Source organism: Sinocyclocheilus grahami, unplaced genomic scaffold (assembly GCF_001515645.1).
Source record: "Sinocyclocheilus grahami isolate Dianchi unplaced genomic scaffold, SAMN03320097.WGS_v1.1 scaffold990.1, whole genome shotgun sequence".
In the NCBI taxonomy this organism is placed as follows: Eukaryota; Metazoa; Chordata; class Actinopteri; order Cypriniformes; family Cyprinidae; genus Sinocyclocheilus; species Sinocyclocheilus grahami.
The window spans coordinates 303,417-325,347 of record NW_015506169.1 but is presented as its reverse complement, the minus strand read 5'-3'; the positions used below and the strand labels follow the sequence as shown (position 1 = coordinate 325,347).

Below are 21,931 nucleotides of genomic sequence, written 5' to 3'. Positions count from 1 at the left end.
TCCAAAAAATGAAAAAATAACCACTTTTACCTTAATAATAGACATATTGAGTGAAAAAGTTGTTTTCCCTGATGTGCAACCTGTTCATATATGTTAACATCTCAAATAATGTGTTTTAGGGTTTCATGACACTTTAAATTCACCCAAGGGTGAACTGCCTTTATCATTGGCAGTGCCGGCCCGTAGGGTTGTGGGGCCCTAGGCAAGATAACGAAAATAGGCCGCACTAGTGTAAAAATTGTCATAGCTGTTTAAACATATGACAAGTCTGTTTGTGATCGTGGGCATCATTGCATTTATAAAACAAATACTAATACTAAAGCAATAAATATTATGTATAGCAGTCAGAACCAGAGCATGTGAGCGAAGCGGAGCGGTGTGAAGTGCGCGCCACTCAGTCGCTCTAACCACCCAAGCAAGCGCTCCATTAATATTCCGCTCACGCTCGCCATAAACCAATTCCCACTCAGATCCCGCTCCGTTCTGTAAAGAACAAATTTGCATGCATTATATTAAATTATAAATTACTGCTGCCTATATCTAGCCTACATTCTGTAGGTCTACCTATTGGTTCTGATCAGTTTTTATTTATTTTTTTATAATATTTTAATAGGCCTAAGTGGTGTAGGCTAATATCTTCTGTACTCTGTAGTTCTGTATTTAGGCCTATATACAGCTGTGTGTTAGTTTAGGTCTACAGTTTAACTGAGATTATTTAATAACTACGGAGCTCTGAATATAATTTGAATTAACAATCCGTTTCTACGACGTCAGCAGGTTTTATTATTTTTTTTAATTAATTTATTATTATTTATTAATTTTAAGCAATAATGATTTTAATAAGTAATTACGAAATATAATAATTCGTTCCACGATTTAGGCCTACTATAGGGAATGAACGAATTAACGAACGAATGAATTCGTGGCAGCTATACTCTGTAGTTCTGTATTTAGGCCTATATACAGCTGTGTGTTAGTTTAGGTCTACAGTTTAACTGAGATTATTTAATAACTACGGAGCTCTGAATATAATTTGAATTAACAATCCGTTTCTACGACGTCAGCAGGTTTTATTATTTTTTTTAATTAATTTATTATTATTTATTAATTTTAAGCAATAATTAATTAAAAAGTAATTACGAAATATATTAATTCGTTCCCCGATTTAGGCCTACTAAAACTAGGGAATGGACGAATTAATGAACGAATGAATTCGTGGCAGCTAAGCCTAAACAAGAGAACGAATACTTAATTCGTGGCCATAATTTAGACTAAACGAAAAAATGAATTCTTAATTCGTGGCCATAATGTATTCCTAGCATAAAAGAGAACTAGCCTATTCTAAATTTGAGGCCGTGATTTGGTCTGCATGTCATGATCGGGGCTCCGTACAACCGAATATAACCTTAGCCTACCTGTTTATTCATTTATTATGGTATGTAACTAGCTCACCTTTTGCTGCACCATGTTTGCGTAGCACATCCTTGTGCTTTCTGGCAATGTGCCGCTTCAGATTCCAATATGAATCTTTACTAACTTTAACGGTCTCCACGCACTCCCTCTCAGTTTCTTCTCCCTGCTCATTCTTAACTTTGATTTTTACTTTACATTTATGTATAAGGCTTGCAACTTCGTTGAAACAATATCTGAACTCCATAACTGCTCTACTATTCTCGATCTCTACAGATTCTCGATCTGGAACAAGCAAATCACCAAACGGCATTCTGGGTTGAGCGAGCGGCGCTGAGCGTATTGAGCGAGCGGAGCGGAATCTTCAGAAAGGCGCTCTGCGCTCTTAAGGAAATATTACCACTCCGCCCCGCTCACATGCTCTGGTCAGAACATCCTTTTTTTTGGCTCCATAAAGATACCGTTTGGATTCCATTTCTACTACATTTTCACTTTAATCTCTCTGTCATTCTTTCATTTCAATTCCAAAATCTGAATCAACAAAATCTTCACACAAAATCTGAACTGTAACTAGAAAAGTTTTCAGATAAACTTTTTCTTTATTTGCCAGAAATTATAAAGAACACTAAGTTTGCTGTGCCTGTTTGTAGATCTGCACAATTTGGCCAAAAACATTTTTGTTTTTATATATCAATATGACTACTAATAATTCTGATTATAGTTAGAACTAAATGAATCATTAAACAAAGTAATTATTAATATAGTTTACAGAAAACTGCAGCATGACCTGTTAACATGCAGGAGGTTTATAATTGTTTAGAAAGGTCTAAGGATTTATTATAAATGACTATGATTAAAAATCATTAACAGTAATTTCTTAATTTTTGTCAGGAAATGTTATGCATCCACTGAGAGAGACAGGGGGAAAACTCTGGTATTTTTTTTCCTATTTTTCCTATTTTTACCCAAAATAAGGTGTCGTGAGCAGCTGTAGCTGCTTCATTCATACTGGTAGCAGGAGGGCGCCCTCGTGCAGTAAAACCATAAGTGAAAAAATCATAAAATGAAATACTCACAAAAATCACTTGGAGGAAATCCCTAATATGGACAAAGGCATATGCTATCACTGCAGTAGCTGAATAAAATGCAGATAGGATGTTTTAACTGATGAAGAATGAAGACAATAAACACACGATTGTGACTAAATGGTGTATCTGTGTTCTTCAAGCCATCACGGGTATTTTTCATATGCATAATGTATATTTATAATGTAGTGCTAATCGACATAGCCTTTATCACTGTATATATTATCAAATTATTTTGCCTCATTCTGTGATATGAAACCACGTCAGATCACAAAAGGAAGTTATTTCAAACACTCGACTGATGTTATGAAATGAATTTAGAGCAAAAACGTCATTAAATGTTTTTAAACGCACTGTACAGCACTGGTGCGTCATCTGTATGTGTGTTGGCTTAAAGGGGCGCTGCAGATCGATAAATGTTTGACATCAAAGTACTGCAATAGGATAGGAAAGCATGCAGAGCTGTCCATTAGTATATAGCTCTCGGGGTACTTCGATGTCAAGCACTGATCTGTCTGCACCGCGCCGCTTCAAGTCGAACACACCTTGAAATTGAATTGACAACCTCACGGTCGTGAGGCCCTCCCCTTAAGGCGGGGCCCTAGGCGACCGCCTGTTGGACGGGCCGGCACTGATCATTGGAGAACTTAACCGGCAGAATGAGCATGCTGAGGAATAGGATGGTACCGCAGAAGGGCCAGGACTGTGAGCAACTGAGGTGGCTTTCTCCTTTAAAAAGAAAGAAAGGCAGAACTGCAAAATTTTGATGGTTGCTCTCCATCCATTGATCCATGCTCTCAGAGTGATCATATGTACTGACCATCAGAGGTGTTTGGGGCCCACAAGGGAAACCCCCTTGCGTCACTACATCGAAATATTGTTGAGTGACTGGCAGATAGGGTACATATTTTACTCAGCCTTAGTTGCCACAGCGTTGCTGCACGGCTTGCTCTGGTATTGTAGGCGGTTGCTACTTAATTGTTTACAGGCTCAAGTTAAAAGAGTCCACCCGAATAATAGTCTGCCCCCTTAGAGGTATCATTCATGTACAGTATGTAGCACAAGTGGTCCAAGATTAATTGAATACTAAAGATTAGGGTTTTAAATTATATAAGCAAAAGTAATAGTCAGCATTGGGAAGGTTACTTTGGAAATGTAATAGGTTACAGATTACAAGTTATTCTATTTAAAATGTAATAAGTAGAGTAAATATTTCAATTACTTTATTAATGTAACTGATTACATTTGATTACTTTTCTAAATTTGTAACGAATGTTTTCAACTGTTAATCATTTTGAAACATTTCAGAGTTAACATTACAGTAGGATTCAACACTGATTACTGTCAGACTTCTCAAAACCTTCATCAATTGAATTGCAAGTCAGTGCAATTTTTGGAAAGAAATCAATCAAATCTGTATGTGTGTAATAATATTCAGATGTAACCCCCTTTGTAATCGTTAACATTTTCATAAGTAACTGTAATTTCATTATTAATTTTTCCCAGTAACTGTAACAGATTACAATTATATTTTTTTGTAATTAAATGACGTAATTCTGTTACATGTAGCTAGTTAAACATAGTGTATGTAATTAGTAATGTAAATAGTGACACATGCCTTAACAAACAATACTAATAATGAGCTTCATGCTTATATGTGAAAAATATGCCAGTATATATTTACTGTAGGCTCAAGATGAATTCTTTAAAAAAACAAAAAAAGTCTATTATCTTATGCAGTTTTGTCTCTGTCAAATCGTATATACAAAAATACATGCTCACTACCACATTTTCTTTGTTTCAAGGGCAGTGCAACACACACAGACTGTTTGACCTTAGAAACCAACTGAATGCACAGGGGTACCGCAGCCTTGGGCTCAGCACGCCAGCTGAACATCACAATAAACAACCAATCATCTCATCCATCAATGAGATACATATCCATGCTTGGGAATGCTTTGAGCTGACATCACCATAAATAACTGATTCTCTTAGCCAGCTGAATAATGCAGAGAGAAGGGAGATTATGTCAGTGTTGCTGCATGAAGTAAAGCAGGGACCCCTGTAGCATCGGAGAGAGTGATCTTCGAGCGATATTCTCCAGTTTAATATATTACCCATCGTGCTTTCTACCCTAATGAACGTGCAAGGCCTCATCAGTAAGGCAAATGGAAATTCTATCTTGCGTAGAAGCACACACATGCATACACATCAACTGCAGGGTTTGTGTGCACACTCTCATGACTGATCATCTTCTGAATAGTACTGATCACAGAGCAACAACAAATTAATTTTCATTAAAAACTTAAAGATGCTTCCTAATATTTAATTCTCTAGGTTATCATTTTATTGTGTCAAGACCGATAAGAGGGATCTGCTACAAATTGCTCTGCCAAAAACATCAAACCATTTTTAATTAGTTATTTTAATTAGGCCATATGAGTTATTTTTGAAAGCATTGTTTCGATCTGTAATCTTCTGCGATTATGCATGTAGGGTGCAGCTAGTCTAACACTTCTTCAACAAATAGGTCATCATTTATTCACCCTCATGCCTTTCTGAATAATTATACTTTTCTTTCCTCTATGAAACACAAAGACGATATTTGATTAACCTTTTAGGTGTTTTTTATCCATATGGTAATAGTCAACGGGGTCCAAAAGTTTTAAATTCCAAAATGTGGAGTAAAGTAGCATAAAAGCAATCGACTGGTTTAAGCTGGATTTTCTGAAGTGATGTCACTATGACCTGTTGGATCTGGTAACTTTACTAGATGCCATTGCCATTTTGTCTTGCATCCACAATAAGTACATACAGGTGCATCTCAATAAATTAGAATGTCGTGGAAAAGTTAATTTATTTCAGTAATTCAACTCAAATTGTGAAACTTGTGTATTAAATATTGTCTGATATCCAGGATTGTCAGCCAAGAGGTTGACAGAGGAAGCCAGGAAAGAGTTGAAAGCATGAGACAAAACAATTGTAACAATGAACAGGGTTTATTGAATAATCTTATTTGTGTCTCTTTCAATGTTCAGACTTTTTCTGACTAGCATGAATTTACTCTGCTTCACAACATCTGGAAATGGAGACAAATGGAGACCAGTTCATTGGAAATACTCTAAAACCATAAGTTGAAAGCTACAGCCGATGTAAAATACTTTACATTGTGAGACCTGCACTTTTAAAAAGACCAACAGTGCTGGTAACCACTGTATGCTGAATGCTGGTGTGCATCCTAACTAGCTTCCTTAATCAACCAGCTTTTCAAAACTGGAGACCCATAACAAGTTCTAGATCGCAAAATCAAGATTATCTCTCTCCACAGGGTTTTTTCCGCAGAAGTATCCAGAAGAACATGGTGTACACATGCCACAGGGAGAAGAACTGCATTATCAACAAGGTGACTCGGAATCGCTGTCAATACTGCCGGCTGCAGAAGTGCTTCGCTGCGGGAATGTCCAAAGAATGTGAGTGTTAAAAACCTTCATCCTACACACACATACACCTCAGCTAAAGATTTTGTCCCGTGAACAGATACATCTTTACACACCTATCTATCAGCTTTTAAAGGGATAGTTCACCCAAAACTGAAAATTCTGTTATTACTCACCCTCATGTTGTTCCAAACCTGTAAGACCTTTGTTCATTTTCGGAGCACAAATTTAGATATTTTTGATGAAATCCGAGAGCTTTCTGAGCTTCCATAGACATCAACGCAACTGAAACGTTCAAGGGCCACAAAGGTAGTAAGGACATCGTTAAAATAGTCCACGTGACATCAGGGGTTCAACCGTAATTTTACGAAGCTACGAGAATACTTTTTGTGTGCAAAGAAAACAAAAATAACGACTTTATTCAACAATTTCTTCTCTTCCGTGTCTATGCCGCATGTTCACGAAAGTAGCGTTTCAGTTGCATTGCTGTCTATGGAGGTTCAGAAAGCTCTCAGATTTCATCAACAATATCTTAATTTGTGTTCTGAAGATGAACGAAGGTCTTACACTAAAATGTCACAAAAATGTGCCCCATGCCTTTGAGAATTAGGGCTTTAATTGCTTGGCCTTTTTATACCCAGTATAAATCAACTAATGCAAGTTTGTAGGGCTGCCCTACTCGTCTCTGACAGAAGAGGCTTAGTCGAATAAAATAATAAAATAAATTGGTTAGCCGCAGAAAAACAATTTGTGTCTGTGATGGACAGATTGTTATCGGCTGGTCCTTCAGCTAAGAACAGAATATCAGGCAGGAAAACCAAACATTCACTTATAATTGAAACATGTTAGTAGCAACTTACATGGGTGCTTGCTCTAATGTTAATTAGATAAATGTGCGACATTAACCTCATATCCAAGTATTTGTGCAGAGTGTGGAAGCTATTAGCTAGCTGTCGAAGGACATGGATGCGCTGACGCAATCACTAGCTTTTCCTTGCCAGATAACAATGGAAACAACTTAAAATTAGGATATACTGTACTTTCTGTTGTCTCTGTTTCCGTGAACTGGAGCTTGTCACAACAATGAACCAAAAGTCACCGTATAGGCTACTTGCCTCACAGACATGAGAAATATATCTATAAAAAGCTTGAAGTGTCTACTTTAACCAATTCAAATAGAAAACAAATAGCTACTCTAGTTTAATCCGTATAAAGGGCATTTCTCAATGAAGGCTGCGGAGATGGTGAGTCAGCATCATCAGCTTCATCTTTGCAGTCGACACTTACTGGGAAAACACTAGTTTATTACACTAGTTTATTAGAAAATAATTGAAATATGGTCAATACTTTCGCCGGTGCATTGCGGCAAGCTTTATGCGTGTGCTTGAGCATGGAATAGGCTAAATTAAAGGCTCATTATGGTTTCGTTCCCCACCCCCCAGTATATATTTAATATATTAAATTAATATACTGTAAATGTGTGATTTAGTTGACTACTAGAAAAGGCTTTAGTCGGGGGCAGCCCTAGAGATGAGATGTGTTGATAGCCATGTTTAGAACACTGTCTGTATTGTCCTGTATTCCACCCCAATTTCATATGACTCCCCAATGAAACTAATCATTTATTTGTGCGTTTGTTATAAGTCTTAAACCATTTAAAACAGTTATGTAATCCTAATTGGGAATTGTCTCATTGTGACATTAAAACATAAAAACAACTGAGATCTCTTAAAAATTTAGTAAATGGAGACAGCTCTTTCTTCTCAAATGTTACTCCTGAGAATAAGACCATATCAGTCTCACATTTGTCTCCTCTAGAGTTCCAAGAGGTATTTTAGTTCATGTTAAATTGTGATGGTTGGTTTGAAGCAAAGCTCAAGGTACCACTCAAAACCATCGCAACAAAGTCAATAGATTGGTTCAATTTAAAATATATCCCTCCAATCATTTAACATAACCAAGAACATAACAAAAGTGAAAAAAAATTGTGCAATAATTTTGCTCTAAGGTTATGAGGGAAAAAAAGTAATTATTTGAACCTGAATAATACCCTCCATGCAGTGAGTTCCTCAAAGGAATCTGTCTGTGATGATTTCTTAGAGATGCATCATTGTCCCATTGATTGGGTATTTAATTAAACCCATATGTGTTCAATTGAAAAATGGCCAAAAACATGATAAAAATGTTGCACCTCAGCAGGACTTCAGTGATTCACTTCTTTCAGGAGTCGCATCGCAAATGTACCACCGTGGCATGTTGTACGCATCATTGCTTTAGATTCCAAACACCGCCGTTCAAGCTATCTGAAGCTGTTTGCATTTTACACATTATTACCATTGTTTGATTGCATCAGCACTTATGGTTCAAGTCGACTTCACACTCCATTTGCCGCAGGAAAAGAGGTGATTCTTTTTTACGCTCTTCTTCTGAACAAAAGAGCGACAAATGCAGCAATATCACGGTCGGCCCTCCATTTCTTGCTCTTTAACTGTATGTAATTGTCTCACAGAAGCGTGTGTGGCAGCTGTCTTAGTCATTGATGTCGATGGAGGACCTCAGTTGAATTTAAGAGCTGATCATACCAAAATAAAGGTTGGATACGAAAATTATAATTTTTGTATGCAAAAATATGTCAGACTGGCTGAACAAAAATACACATGCTCTTCTTCTGAACAAAAGAGCGACAAATGCAGCAATATCACGGTCGGCCCTCCATTTCTTGCTCTTTAACTTACTGTATGTAGTTGTCTCACAGAAGCGTGTGTGGCAGCTGTCTTAGTCATTGATGTCGATGGAGGACCTCAGTTGAATTTAAGAGCTGATCATACCAAAATAAAGGTTGGATACGAAAATTATAATTTTTGTATGCAAAAATATGTCAGACTGGCTGAACAAAAATACAATTTCACACTTTGACAGTAAAAAATGGCACTTATATAAAAGTAGAGCGAGCACATACACAAAGTCAGTGGGATAATATTCTGTTTGCATATCAGGATGGTGATATACCAGTTTTTTTTTTTTTATTCCTCTGCTATTCACTGTCACTTAGCAAAATAGTGCCACCAAGTCGTAGTTTTATGCAACAACAGCATCTCTGGCACATGACCTAAACACGACTCTTATTGGTTAGCAAGTTTTGTTTGCTGTGCATTGGAAAAGAGAATAAAAAATCTAAAAAAAAAAATATATATATATATATATATATATGTACAGTGGGTACGGAAAGTATTCAGACCCACTTAAATTTTTCACTCTTTGTTATATTGCACCCATTTGCTAAAATCATTTAAGTTCTTTTTTTTTCCTCATTAATGTACACACAGCACCCCATATTGACAGAAAAACACAGAATTGTTGACATTTTTGCAGATTTATTAAAAAAGAAAAACTGAAATATCACATGGTCCTAAGTATTCAGACCCTTTGCTCAGTATTTAGTAGAAGCACCCTTTTGAACTAATACTTATATGTTGCATTGACGGTGTGCAAAATGATTAAGTCGATCTGAACAGATGTATTAAGTTCATTTAAATTGAATATTTAAATTGAATATTTAAAGCACCAAATTTTTGCACCAAAACTTCACCTAAATGATCAATAATTTTCCCTTGAAATTGTAATCAGTTATTTATTTTGATTAATGGAATTGCACTGCAATGCTTATTTTGTGTGAAGCAACGCTGGATTTGTAGCTACATTTTAAAACAAGCTGAACACTGTATTTCTGAACTACTTTGTTGTTTTATACATCAGTAAATCAAGACGCAGTGCCTAAATGGTCAACAACACATTGCTCTTATTGCAGCATGAATAACACGTTGAAGAGATTATAAACAGAATGTATGCATTGCATTCAAGCCTTGACTCGTTGGTTTTCTGTTCGTTAGTAATGAATCATTTTGAAATCATTCTCTGTGCCTTTCTGAATAAGGTACTGTATTCAGCTTCAGGCACATCCATATAGTTGCATTATGTAGTTGACTCGTTATAAATTATGTAGTAATATTTTTCATTAATTCAGTTGAATTAATCATCAGACTTTTCATTGGAGATTCACATTGCTGCACCTCTGTTAATGTGAATAGGCCTGTAAGACTGTATCACTGTCAAGGAGCAAGACACTTCTGAAACTGAGTAACAGTCAAGCCATTAGCTCATAATCTCCCACCCACCTTGTTATTTTACTCTCTCTGTCTCGCTAGTATTAGCAGCCGTCAAGAGACTGTAATGACCTCACTGAGATTATCTCTAGCATTTCACAGCTGAATGATAGACAGATACACAGAGCACTTGAGCAGCAGAACTCCAGCTGTCCACGTTTAGATCCACGAGGAGATGGCCAGCACTTTATCTTCCCCAGACCACCATCATCACCGCTGTTTGATCGGTCGCTCCTGCAGTGGAACAGCACTGGCTGCACGCAATCCTCGACTGACTTCTTCACCATAATTACCACAACTAAAACTGACTAAAGCTACATTCCAATGTAGAGTAATCCTGAAATGGTATTAAAATAAAACTAATTAAAAAATGCAATAACCTTGCATGGACCTCAGTGTCACAGTGGGTTCAAACAAGGTGAGAAAAGGATCTGTCTGCAGCCGTTTAACTTTAATAAAGGGAAACAAAACTCACAGGAGCACAGGAAAAATGCGAAAGCACACCAAAATGCAATGAGAACCAACAAACTGAATTGAAAACACAAGGAATTAAATACACAGGAAAATGAGCCAACTAAGCAAGAGAGCGAAACAGAGGGACGAAACAATGGAAACCTAGAGCCTAAAGGAAATAGAAATACATATCAAAATAAGAGTGAAATGGAACAGAACATACACATGACACTCAACTCTCCGCAGCGATGCATTCTGGGTTTCAGAAATATTGCATTTATTTGCTGCTGCATCTGTACTGGACACGCACAGATGGTCAGCCGCACTGCTAGAGCGAGAGTGTGCTGGTCATGTCTCATTAATAATACCACAACACGCACACTGAAGGACACCATGACACCAGGTGAAAGAGAAAGACAAGTATCAGAATAACCAGAAAGAACAGCTGAACCTAGAGGAAATGCTGTGGTAAGGTGGTTAAAGATCTCGACTTGTGGGATCTGAAGGTTCCAAATGAAGGTTTAATTGAACCCAAACAAAGGATCAGGTGACATAAATTAACATAAGGGGAATAATGAGGTCAAAACAACAAACATGCAAAGCAAACTACCAGAACCAAACTGACCTAACACAGGGAACAAAGCATCAGCTTTTAAAGGAAAGGACAGGCCCATCATAACACAAGAAGGGAGACAAACACTTCACACATAACATTACAAAATTAAAACAAGATCAAACAAATGAACAAACATCAACCCAAGAATAAAGATAGATAAATGTAAAGCAATAACAAAATCATTCAACTAAAAAAAACAATTAATGAAGAGCCAATTTTCCCCTCCCCCATGCCGTCTCATCAAATGGAATGTCCAGATGGAACCAAAGTTGCTTAAGGCAGGGTAATGTTCCTTCACTATATGATCCCCAATGATTGTCCCCGTGATCTTGAAGGCTACAACTCGATCCTACGAGGCCGCAATCCTGTCCAACGGAGATCAGCCCGAGAATACAAACAATACACGATCCCATCCAACGAATCAGCCAACTCTCCTCACAAAAATAAGCAACGCCATCCACCACATTTTGAGTTCATTTGAACTAACAAAAACAAAAATCTGGATGCAAAACACACACAAAAACGCAGGAGTATTCAACTCCAACGCTGAATAACTTAATCAATTCTAACAGGCCTGTCGCCCAGCTTCATGCACGAGCACGACAAAAACTTGTTACGTCACTATGAATAACAGGCTTGTTAAGACAAACGGAGACTTAGAAGCAACATCATGCGGCTCTAATGTATGGCACCAGCCTAAACGTAACTTTTTAATGTAATAAAAAGTAAAAAAATCCTTTTTCTCTCTCTCTCTCTCTCCATGCATTCGTCACACATACACCAGAGAAAAAAAATGGCGGGCCCATGTAAAATTTCTAAATAAAAGCTTTTGCAAAATAGAACTTGTAGACATAGTAGAAAAATTTAACAAAGACAATATTACAAAAAAAATCCTTAAATGTGTATAAACCACTCATTTTTCTAAAGAAACAGCGACAGCAGCAGGTAAAGTTACAGCAAGAGTCTGTGTATCTCTTGCCTCCCCTGAGCCCATTGAGTTTTAACAGACACCCCATAGCGTGCCGTGACTTTTGTGGGGGGTAATTGAGAACAAATGGGGGAAAGGCCTCCATAGCGATATGATTGGTTATATTTGGCTGTGATTGGTTCATGCTATAAATCCCGTCTCTTTTGTTCGTGCATGTTCCGCATTCGTGAAACAGTTTGCATGAACAATATAATGGTGTTAATGGGAAGACTAATTTAAGTAAAACATAAGTAAACAACTCTAGATATTACCATTTTGTTATGTCAAAATAAGAGTTGAAATGCTTGGTGAAATTTAAAATAAATCTCCATGTCTGTGACCAATATTTACAGAGCTTTGATGACTGATGACCTGAAAAAATTACAAAATAGTTAAAAGTTAATTATTAAAAAGAATAGCTGAACAGAAGTTCACAAATAAAATATATTGTTTAAATTGTTACTGCCTTGAGTTAGGCTTTTATTTTGGAATATTATTATTATTATTATATTATTATTTTGTGTGAGTTTGTATCTTTGTTCTGTTCAGGAAACATTAAAAACTGTTTGTGGAGTGCACTGTGAGTGTTTGTAGGAAGTTCTTCAAATAAAGGTTTAATTGATTGTCTTCAGAATGGTGTGTGTGCAGGTGATTTCACGCAGGTGCATGCAGTCAGTACTGTACCAGTCCAGAGAACCCCTACAAACACAGACACGTTTAATTAAACTCCTTATTTTATAGTCCTTGAAGGTTTTTTTTTTAAGATCACTGTAAAATGTGGTAAAAAATAAAATAAAATAATAAAGGTTTTGCATTTCTATGTTACAAATTTAAAGTTTGGTGAACTTTGATCTTTAAAGTTGTGTATCATGTGAAGACTTGTTACCAATAAAATGCTGATGTGAACTCTTAGCTGAGTTAAAAGAAAACAATCTTTCAAAAATCTAATTGGCTGTAATAATTTGGCAGCAAATTTGTTAAAATATCAAATTGCATTATTATTCAGACCCTTAGCTGTACAAAGCTGAAGCACCATTGGCAGCAATTACAGCTTCAAGTCTTTTTGGGTATAATGCAACAATCCTGCATTTAGGGATTTTCTGCCTTTCTTCTCTGCAGATCCTCTCAAGCTCTGTCAGGTTGGATGTACTGTCAACACATTCTCACTCCCAGCTCGTCACATATTGACGCTTGGTCAGGACCCTTTGGCGTCACTTTTTTGCACACAGGGTCCTCCATTGCTTTAAATAAGAAACCCTTGGCATCAATATGTTGACACGAAAGGCACTGGGAATTTTATCATCATGATTAAATTATATATTGGGTAATAATATTGCCATTATTGCATATATGTTGGCGTGTGATTTTTCAATGTTAACAGTCACAACAGTTATATTTATATTACACTTTTTACACATTTATGAGCACATAGCCCAACCCCTGACCCTAAACCTACCATTTGTCAATAAAACACAAGATATAACAGGCAGATACAACTTGGGCTGTCGCGATAACCGCAATATCGCAATAACAAACCGCAGAGGAATGCAAGAACCGCAGCAACCGTGATTTTTGCATATTTTCTTTTTTCGTAAGGTTATGCCCTTCTCGTTTTACATTTCATGCATGTGGACTGAATATTAAACAAGTTAGTAATGATAACATAATGTGTACCATGCTGATTTGTACAGAGGCTCCGTAGATTTGCACTTAACAAGCCTAAACAGACAGTGAATGAGAGAGAGATCGACTGAGCGCGTGCGATTACTTGCGTCTGTCTTCCAGGCCGAGTCATATATATTTGTGAAAATAGGTTGTCATGTCCAAGGAAAGCGAAATCTCTGTCTTAGCATCGACGCATAGCTGGTCAGCTGAGCCTTCTAAAGTGGCGCTCAAAGTTAAAATGATTTCAACAGCGTGTTTCATTACGTCTCTTTGAATGAATGAATCAGCGTTTTTGAACGTGTAGTTGAATGACAGTCCCTTTCCTCCACCTTGTGGCGCAACACTGTAACTGCACTGCCTTGACAGCCGTCTAGAACGTGCGCAGGTGGAAATATCAATAGAAAGTCTCTTGTCCAGTCAGATTAGAAGATCAGATTGCAACTAGGCTAACTGCAATACATATAGACTAATGATAGCCTAACGATCTTATTGTCAGGTTTATGTCCTGTTATGTAGACCGTTGTTTTGTCATTCTCTTCCGTTTACTTCACTTCCTGTTTCAACGCTATTTGGTTTCGGTTTCATTGTCTTCTGAATATGACCTCGTTAGTTATATCGTAACAAATTATATATATATATATGTGTGTGTGTGTGTGTGTGTGTATATATATATATATATATATACACTATACATATATATATATGTATGGCGATAATACCGCATACTATTGAGCCACTCAAAATTACCGCAAGGAAAATTCCCTCACCGCGACAGCCCTAGATACAACTAAAGTCATAATTTATTCAAAAAGTATTAATATTCCAAGTATTCCGAGGCAAAACCATTGTTTTGTGAGAGGAATAGACGCGATCGCAGTCTCCGTCCGCCATAAAGCTCATCCTGTGAGCTGTCTCTGTGCGCAAATTCAAACAACGCGGCCAGAAATAGCCTTACATCAGCCTTGGTTGTGAAATGCTATTGGCTCTTGTGTGTCTCGTGATTGATTGCGTTATGCTAAAGTAAGGGAGTATCTTTTTGAATGAGATGTGAGCACGTTAACGGAGCGGGATCATTTTCAGCGATTAAAACCTTATGTTTTACTCTCTTCTTTGCATAAAGACATTGTATGGCTTCAGAAGACTTGGAATGCAACACGACTTGTTTTTAATGCTTTTACACTGCTTTTATTATGGTCAGTTTTTACAGTAAATACCTGTGACTACTTATATTTGCCTGTTACGTGTTTTATATTGTTCAGAAGTGGGTAGGTTTAGGGTAGGGGTGGGGTTAGGTGCTCCAATGAAAGTATACATTTATTTAAAATTATTTTTATATTTTACAAATGTATGCGAACCATTAAATTAAGACGAACAACTGAAAACAATGGAGGACCCCACACATCGAAAAGGGGTACCTTGAGTGTCAAAAAGCGACAAAAAGGGGTCCTGACCAAGCGTCAATATCATTGAAGTAGTCATCCTTATGGATGTTCAATACATATAGGCATGCTGACTGATATAACTATAACATTGCACTAAATGGACCGCGGGTATGGGACAGCGCAATCAACACGCTTTGTATTTGAGCCTAGCGTGACGTGTCAGTGAGGTAACAAAGCTTCGTTTTCACAGGTCATGTGACAGCCTTATTTCAAGCAATGCTCCGGAAAACAGTTTAGAAGCACTAGTATGTCAAAAACTCGAAACATGTGTCGACACTAGGTGACGATCTACCCATCCCTAAGCTGAGCTCATTTGCATTTAAAGTGGCATGCAACAATACGGCTTGCTCTGAAAAGAGCTGTTTTTGGCCAGGTAAAAAGGGTGTTGTTTTACACTACCATTGAGAAATTTTAACCAAAGTATGTTATAGACTTTTCATTAAGACCCTAAACAATCATATCAACTTGTGGAAAATGGGCATCCGATGACCCCTTTAAGAATAATGGAGGCCACTGTAGTCTTGGGAGCCTTCAGTTCAGCAGATTTTTTTGTAGCCTCCCCCAGATCTGTGCCTTGACACAATCCTGTTTCTGAGCTCTGCAGAGACTTCTTTTGGCCTAAAGGCTTGATTTTTGCTCCAATAGGCATTTTCAGCTCTTATAGGTTTATGTCTTTCCAAATCAGTTGTCCAATCTATTGAATCTACTCAGATTTACTCCCATAGTTACATCTCACATATACATACATGCTGTTAATGAAATCATTGTTGAATCATTTACAGATACCGTTTGAATAAAAATAATGTCATATTACAAAACATACAACTATCCACTGTGAATAACTGTAGGCCAAACTAAGGTATATATGGTTATGTGGTTACAACACAAATCTTCATTCAGATTTCAGTATAAACACTTTGACGTTTTTACAGTAATACATGTGTTAAAGAGTCTCACATGTCTGCTGATCTGATGTTCACTACTGTAATAAATATAAGTGACGAACGGTGACTTGTTAGGGAAAGTTTACAGTAACATTTTAGTATAGGGACCAATTCTCACTAATAACAAATTGCTTATTAGCATGCCTATTATTACAGTTTTTCTCAAACGCTAAAACACATTTTACAAACGTTTCCTCCATGTTCCCCAGTGTCTAAACACAATATCAGCTGTTTATTAGTGCTTGTAAAGCACTTGTTCTGCATGACCATATTCTACATCCATAATCCTAAACTTAACAACTACCTTACTAACTATTAATAAGCAGCAAATTAGAGGAGTTTATTGAGACAAAAGTCATAGTTAATGGTTTGTTAATATTGGACCTTAAAATAAAGTGACCAAGTGTACTAATAAGAATCAGAAGATTTACTAGTTATTCAGCATGCATGGGAATGCTATGGGGAATACCAATGTGGTGGTGCAGTGGCTTCACTTGTTATGATGTTATGAGCAATCAAGTTCTCTCTTATAGATCAGTGGACCCAGCTGAGCTAACTGTTAAAACTGCAAAGAAGTTTAGTGCATGTGTCAATGTGATGTTTCAGTTTATTTCTTATAGAGAGAAAGAATCAATTTCAAAGTTATCATAAGTCTGGTTTTTGCTTTGTCATTATGGGGTATATGGAGTGTAGACTGATGTAAAAATAAATAAATGCATTTGCATAAGGCTGAATACTTTCTGAATCCACTGTATATAATTATATGAGTGTACTCTTTTCTACTTTTAACAATGCAACAATCTTCCTACTTAAAGTACCATGTGAATCATTTGTTGTAATTAGGTCAGTACTTGTTAGAGCCCTTATAAATAAATCTCTTCTAATATAAATCTTTTTAAGGACCTCTGCTTTTTAAATATGAAAAAGATGCACATTTTACTAGGGCAGATGTGTGAGAAAATTGATATCAGTTTCATTATCAGCCATGGCTGCTACAGTCTCTCTGGGGGACTGCAACAACAACAGCGGCCGACCGAACTTGCTTTGAATTTCATCAGGATTGTTTGCGGAGGTCTGATTTAGGGTTGGCATTGTTGAGAAAGATCTTTGCCTTGTTTGGGGTTATTGTCTGAGACTCCTCTCCTGCAGAGAGCAGCTTCAAAGATGAGCCCCTCCGAGGCTTAATGAAACAGGACGGTCCCCAGACGGCCCTCCACAACACCAGGTGTTCTCTCCTTAATGATCATCAGCCTCTTCTGGATTAATAATGCTGGCCGATGACTGGGCTCCAGCTTGTAGCTGAATAATAGAGCAGTGTGCTTCATCGACCTTGACATACGTCTACAGATGCAGTTTGATGCTGTGCCGACGGGATGGAAGCCACAGTATTTGTTACGTCTCCATATTGTGGAACATTTGCATGGAGCTGTAGGAGTCTTTGGTTTAGTGCAAAAGAAAGCTACAGTATTGGATATGTTCGAGGAGTACAAATACAATATTTGTGTTATACATCATTCTCATTAAAAGCCATTTGATCTACAAAAAAATATATATTTTTTAATTGTTTAAGGGCTGTAATTGTTATACACATTAGGGGTACATCAGTTTTCCCATGACAGTGTTGAATTATTGACCTTGATTTTGACCCAGTACTAATTTAAGGAAATCTTGGCAACATCACTGTAAACAGTGCTGGGGAGTAACTAGTTACATGTAACGGAATTACGTTAATTACAAAATAAATGTAACTGTAATCTGTTACAGTTACTGAGAAAAAAGTGTAAATACATTTCAGTTACTTATGAAAATGTTAAAGAAAGTTGAATTATTGACCTTGATTTTGACCCAGTACTAATTTAAGGAAATCTTGGCAACATCACTGTAAACAGTGCTGGGGAGTAACTACATGTACTACATGTAACGGAATTACGTTAATTACAAAATAAATGTAACTGTAATCTGTTACAGTTACTGAGAAAAAAGTGTAAATACATTTCAGTTACTTATGAAAATGTTAAAGAATACAAAGGGGGTTACATCTGAATATTTTCTCACATATACAGATTTTATTGATTTCTTTCCCAAACTGCATTGACTGCTCTAAAATATGAGACACCAATGTGTCAGGAGTTTAGGACAGAGAATAGGACAGAATAGGGTTTATGTATATGCTTTATTTTTTAAGATTAACTCTTTTTTTCCAAGGCATTGTTAGATGCTAGTGTTTCTTGCCATAGCTATGCAAAGATTTTATTTTTAAAAAGTACCATAGTTATTAAACTATTTCTTGTTTTGATTTTAAATCTGTATTTAATTTCAGAATGATTTCTGTTTTTGTGGTGACTGTGCTTTAAAATTAAATTATTATAATCTTAATTCAAGTGATGAAGGCTTTTGAAAGTCTGCCAGTAATCAGTGTTGAGTACTACTGTAATGTTAAACCTGCCTGCTTTAAATGTTTCCAAATGATTAACAGTAGACAACATTCATTAGACATTTAGAAAAGTAATCAAATGTAATCAGTTACATTAATAAAGTAATTGAAGTAGTTACACTACTTATTACATTTTAAACAAAGTAACTTGTAATCTGTAACCCATTACATTTCCAAAGTAACCTTCCCAAAACTGACTGTAAATAACCCGCTACAGTCCAGCAACATTCACTTGCACTGTGTCTGGCGTAGCATTGAATTTATACGCAGTGTTAACTGATAGAAGCTTTAGTGTTTGTAACGCCTCGGCTAGATCAAGGCTGTCTCATAACACGCCTCTAATATGATGTGACGTGACCAAACGCTGCACTTTCATTGACAGCGATGCTTCTTTTGAAGTGGGGATCAGCCTACTGAAGTCTTTGGATTGAAGAATATTTATAACTGCAAAGACCATTTCTGTTCGATTCTGCAATAATTTTCCATTGCTGATATAGTGTGACTATGTGCTGACACAGTATAACAATAGTGAGGTTGACAACTATTACTGAAGAGTTTCTTTTTCTCTTTTAAATCTCAAAAATGAAACTGCTCACATTGACATTTAGTACAGTGCTGCACATGATTTTTTTCCCCTGTAATGCTCGTGTTTGATATACTGTAATTTCCAATGTAGGTGTAGATTTTCATCGCATCTTCAATAAATAACTAAATAAAACAAAACTTTTGCTGAAGGTTTTGCCATATTAATAAAGGTTAGGCATATTAATAAAATAATTTGTGTACTGTGCATCTTATTTTATACATTTGAGCTCTTTTCCAAAAATCTAGCAAGCAACACCCTATAGGCAGCATTTGTAAGGTATCATAAGTATACTCCTGGTGTAAAGACATATGGGCAAAATATGCAGTAGGCAGCATAGTTATGATATCTCATTACGGCCAAATCTGAAGAAATCATCAAGTTAGTTGGTTGTAGAATTGATTTATATACAGTATATGCATACAGTCAAACCAAAATGTATTCAGACACCTTCAACATTTCTCACATTATCACAGTTTATTCGCTATAGTTTAGAAAATGGTAATAAAATATGACAAGAACTCAGAGTTAAACTGTGTCAGAACAAATTCATCTTGATAATGTTAGATTACTTTGATAATGAATTCGGAATTTGTTCAGTATGTGGTGTAAAACGTTTGCATTAGCAATTAAAGAAAAAAACACTTAAACAAAACATGGTCAGGTCAAAGTGTCTGAATAATTGTTGGTCCCAAATTTTTATCGATTTTACTGGTAGTCCACAGTATGAAGAATTTTGGGGTATAATGTCACAGTTTACTTTATTTTGCAATCCTCACTTACATAAATGAACTATATATATATTTGAATGAACATTATCACTGAAATATAAACAGACCAGAAAGTATGAGTGACCTCCCTTGGTTTTGTTTTTTTGCACTCTCAGCTGTCCGGAATGACAGGAATAAGAAGAAAAAGGAGATTCCAAAGCAGGAGTTGGCCGAGAGTTATGAGATGACAGCAGAACTAGAGACCATCATCGAGAAGATACAGAAAGCTCACCAAGAGACATTTCCCTCACTCTGCCAGCTGGGCAAGTACACCACGGTGGGTCTCTCTCACTCACTCTCTCACTTAAAGAACTCATACAGTGGCGGCCCAAGACGTATTTCAGTGCTAAAGTCACACTGTCATGAGGATCAGGGTCAAAGGGGACATGATAAGCACACATGGGTCTCATATATATATATATATATATATATATATATATATATATATATATATACAGTGGGACAAAAAAGTATATAGTCAGACACCAAACAATAATGCAAAGAAAAATAGAGGAGTATGTAAAGAGAAGAAACACTGTCAGCAAATATTTACAAAAATATAGCATAAACAAATGTTCGGATTTAGCATTAACTTGACCTCATACAACAAATATGCTTTGAGCAGCACAACATAGAAATGTTTTACAATAACTATTGGTGCCAGTATTTTCTAAAGTCTTCCACCATGTAATATTCCAAACATCAAAATATTTTAAATGTTGCAGGATTGTTTTGAAAGAGAAATGTCATGGGTTATTGCCCCACCCCATTTCACTGTGATTTGTCATATGTATTTTAAAAAAAAACATAATTGATCTCTCATTACACTTGTGGGAACTTTATATTGTAATTCACACTGGCATGTAGATCATATTTAAGATAGCTCTGCAAAGTCCCTGACATGTAAAGACTAGATGTGGGGGAGTGTTGTCTGAATGACAGCCGCTTCAGATGAGATTTTATGATGATTTTATTGACAGCGAGTGTATGCTCCATGTGGAGATAGCGGGCAGCTGCAGTGTGTGTAAATATAGCATTAGTTCAGTGTGAGGTGGCTCAGATTGACGTGACTGCTCCATTAACTGAGCTCTGAGCGGGAGTTCAGCAGCAGCAGGGGATTGTGGATAATCATGGTTTGTGTTCACATACACAAACACTCGTCTTGTAATAACAGGCTGTGTCTTGTTCTGAATGCCGGTGTGGCTTTCGTTGTTGATTCAATTCTCAGGAAAGGGCACTATTTGTGCTAGAATTCCAATACTTTTCTATTAGCTGTGATTTTTATTACATTTCAATGTAGGATTGTTTTGTAATAAATCAGTTGAAAGTCAGTGCAAAAATGTCTACTTACTAGATGTAATCCCTGAACATATTGTTTACTGTACACATATATTTTAGTGCAGCTCAACTAGTGACCGGACACCTGAAATTTAACTTTTTTTTTCTTCAGTAAAATCAATCTAAAATATTTTTGTTCAATAATATTTTTTCCTTTTTATTTTGTATTTTGAGAGCATTTTATGGTAATAATGAATATTTATGAAATAATTATTATCAATTCTTCACATTGAAAATAGTACAAAAAAAAGCTCGATTAATGCAGTATCTCAGATTAAAATAGAGACTAGGCCTTTAAAATTCAATTTTTGAAGGCAGATTAGCACCCACCTGTAATTTCATGGTGTAACCACTGGATTCCTGTATAGGACTCTATAGAGAGGCTTGTGAATTCCCTAGTTGTTTTTATACATAATTGTTTACTTTTATTAGGTTGTGGATTTAAATGTATATTAAGGCATTCTCAAAGACTACTTTTTATCAAGGTTTATATTTTTTGTTGTTTTAAATGTTGATTTGAAGTGTCAGTTTTTTGAATAATTATTACTACAGTCAAACCTGAACACAGAAAGCATTTTTTTACACAAAACGTTAAAATTCTATAAAAATGTAAAAAAAAATGAA

At 36.3% G+C, this 21,931-nt stretch overlaps 1 protein-coding gene across 1 annotated transcript in view; it reads left to right on the top strand.

The window, feature by feature from the left end:
* LOC107565243 (retinoic acid receptor beta-like) overlaps positions 1-21,931 on the top strand; it is a 94,161-nt gene that overhangs the window by 44,191 nt on the left and 28,039 nt on the right. Inside the window, exons 3-4 of the mRNA XM_016250459.1 lie at positions 5,824-5,965; positions 20,086-20,246. Of these exons, the coding sequence (XP_016105945.1) occupies positions 5,824-5,965; positions 20,086-20,246 (303 nt within the window). The remainder of the gene's footprint in view (positions 1-5,823; positions 5,966-20,085; positions 20,247-21,931) is intronic.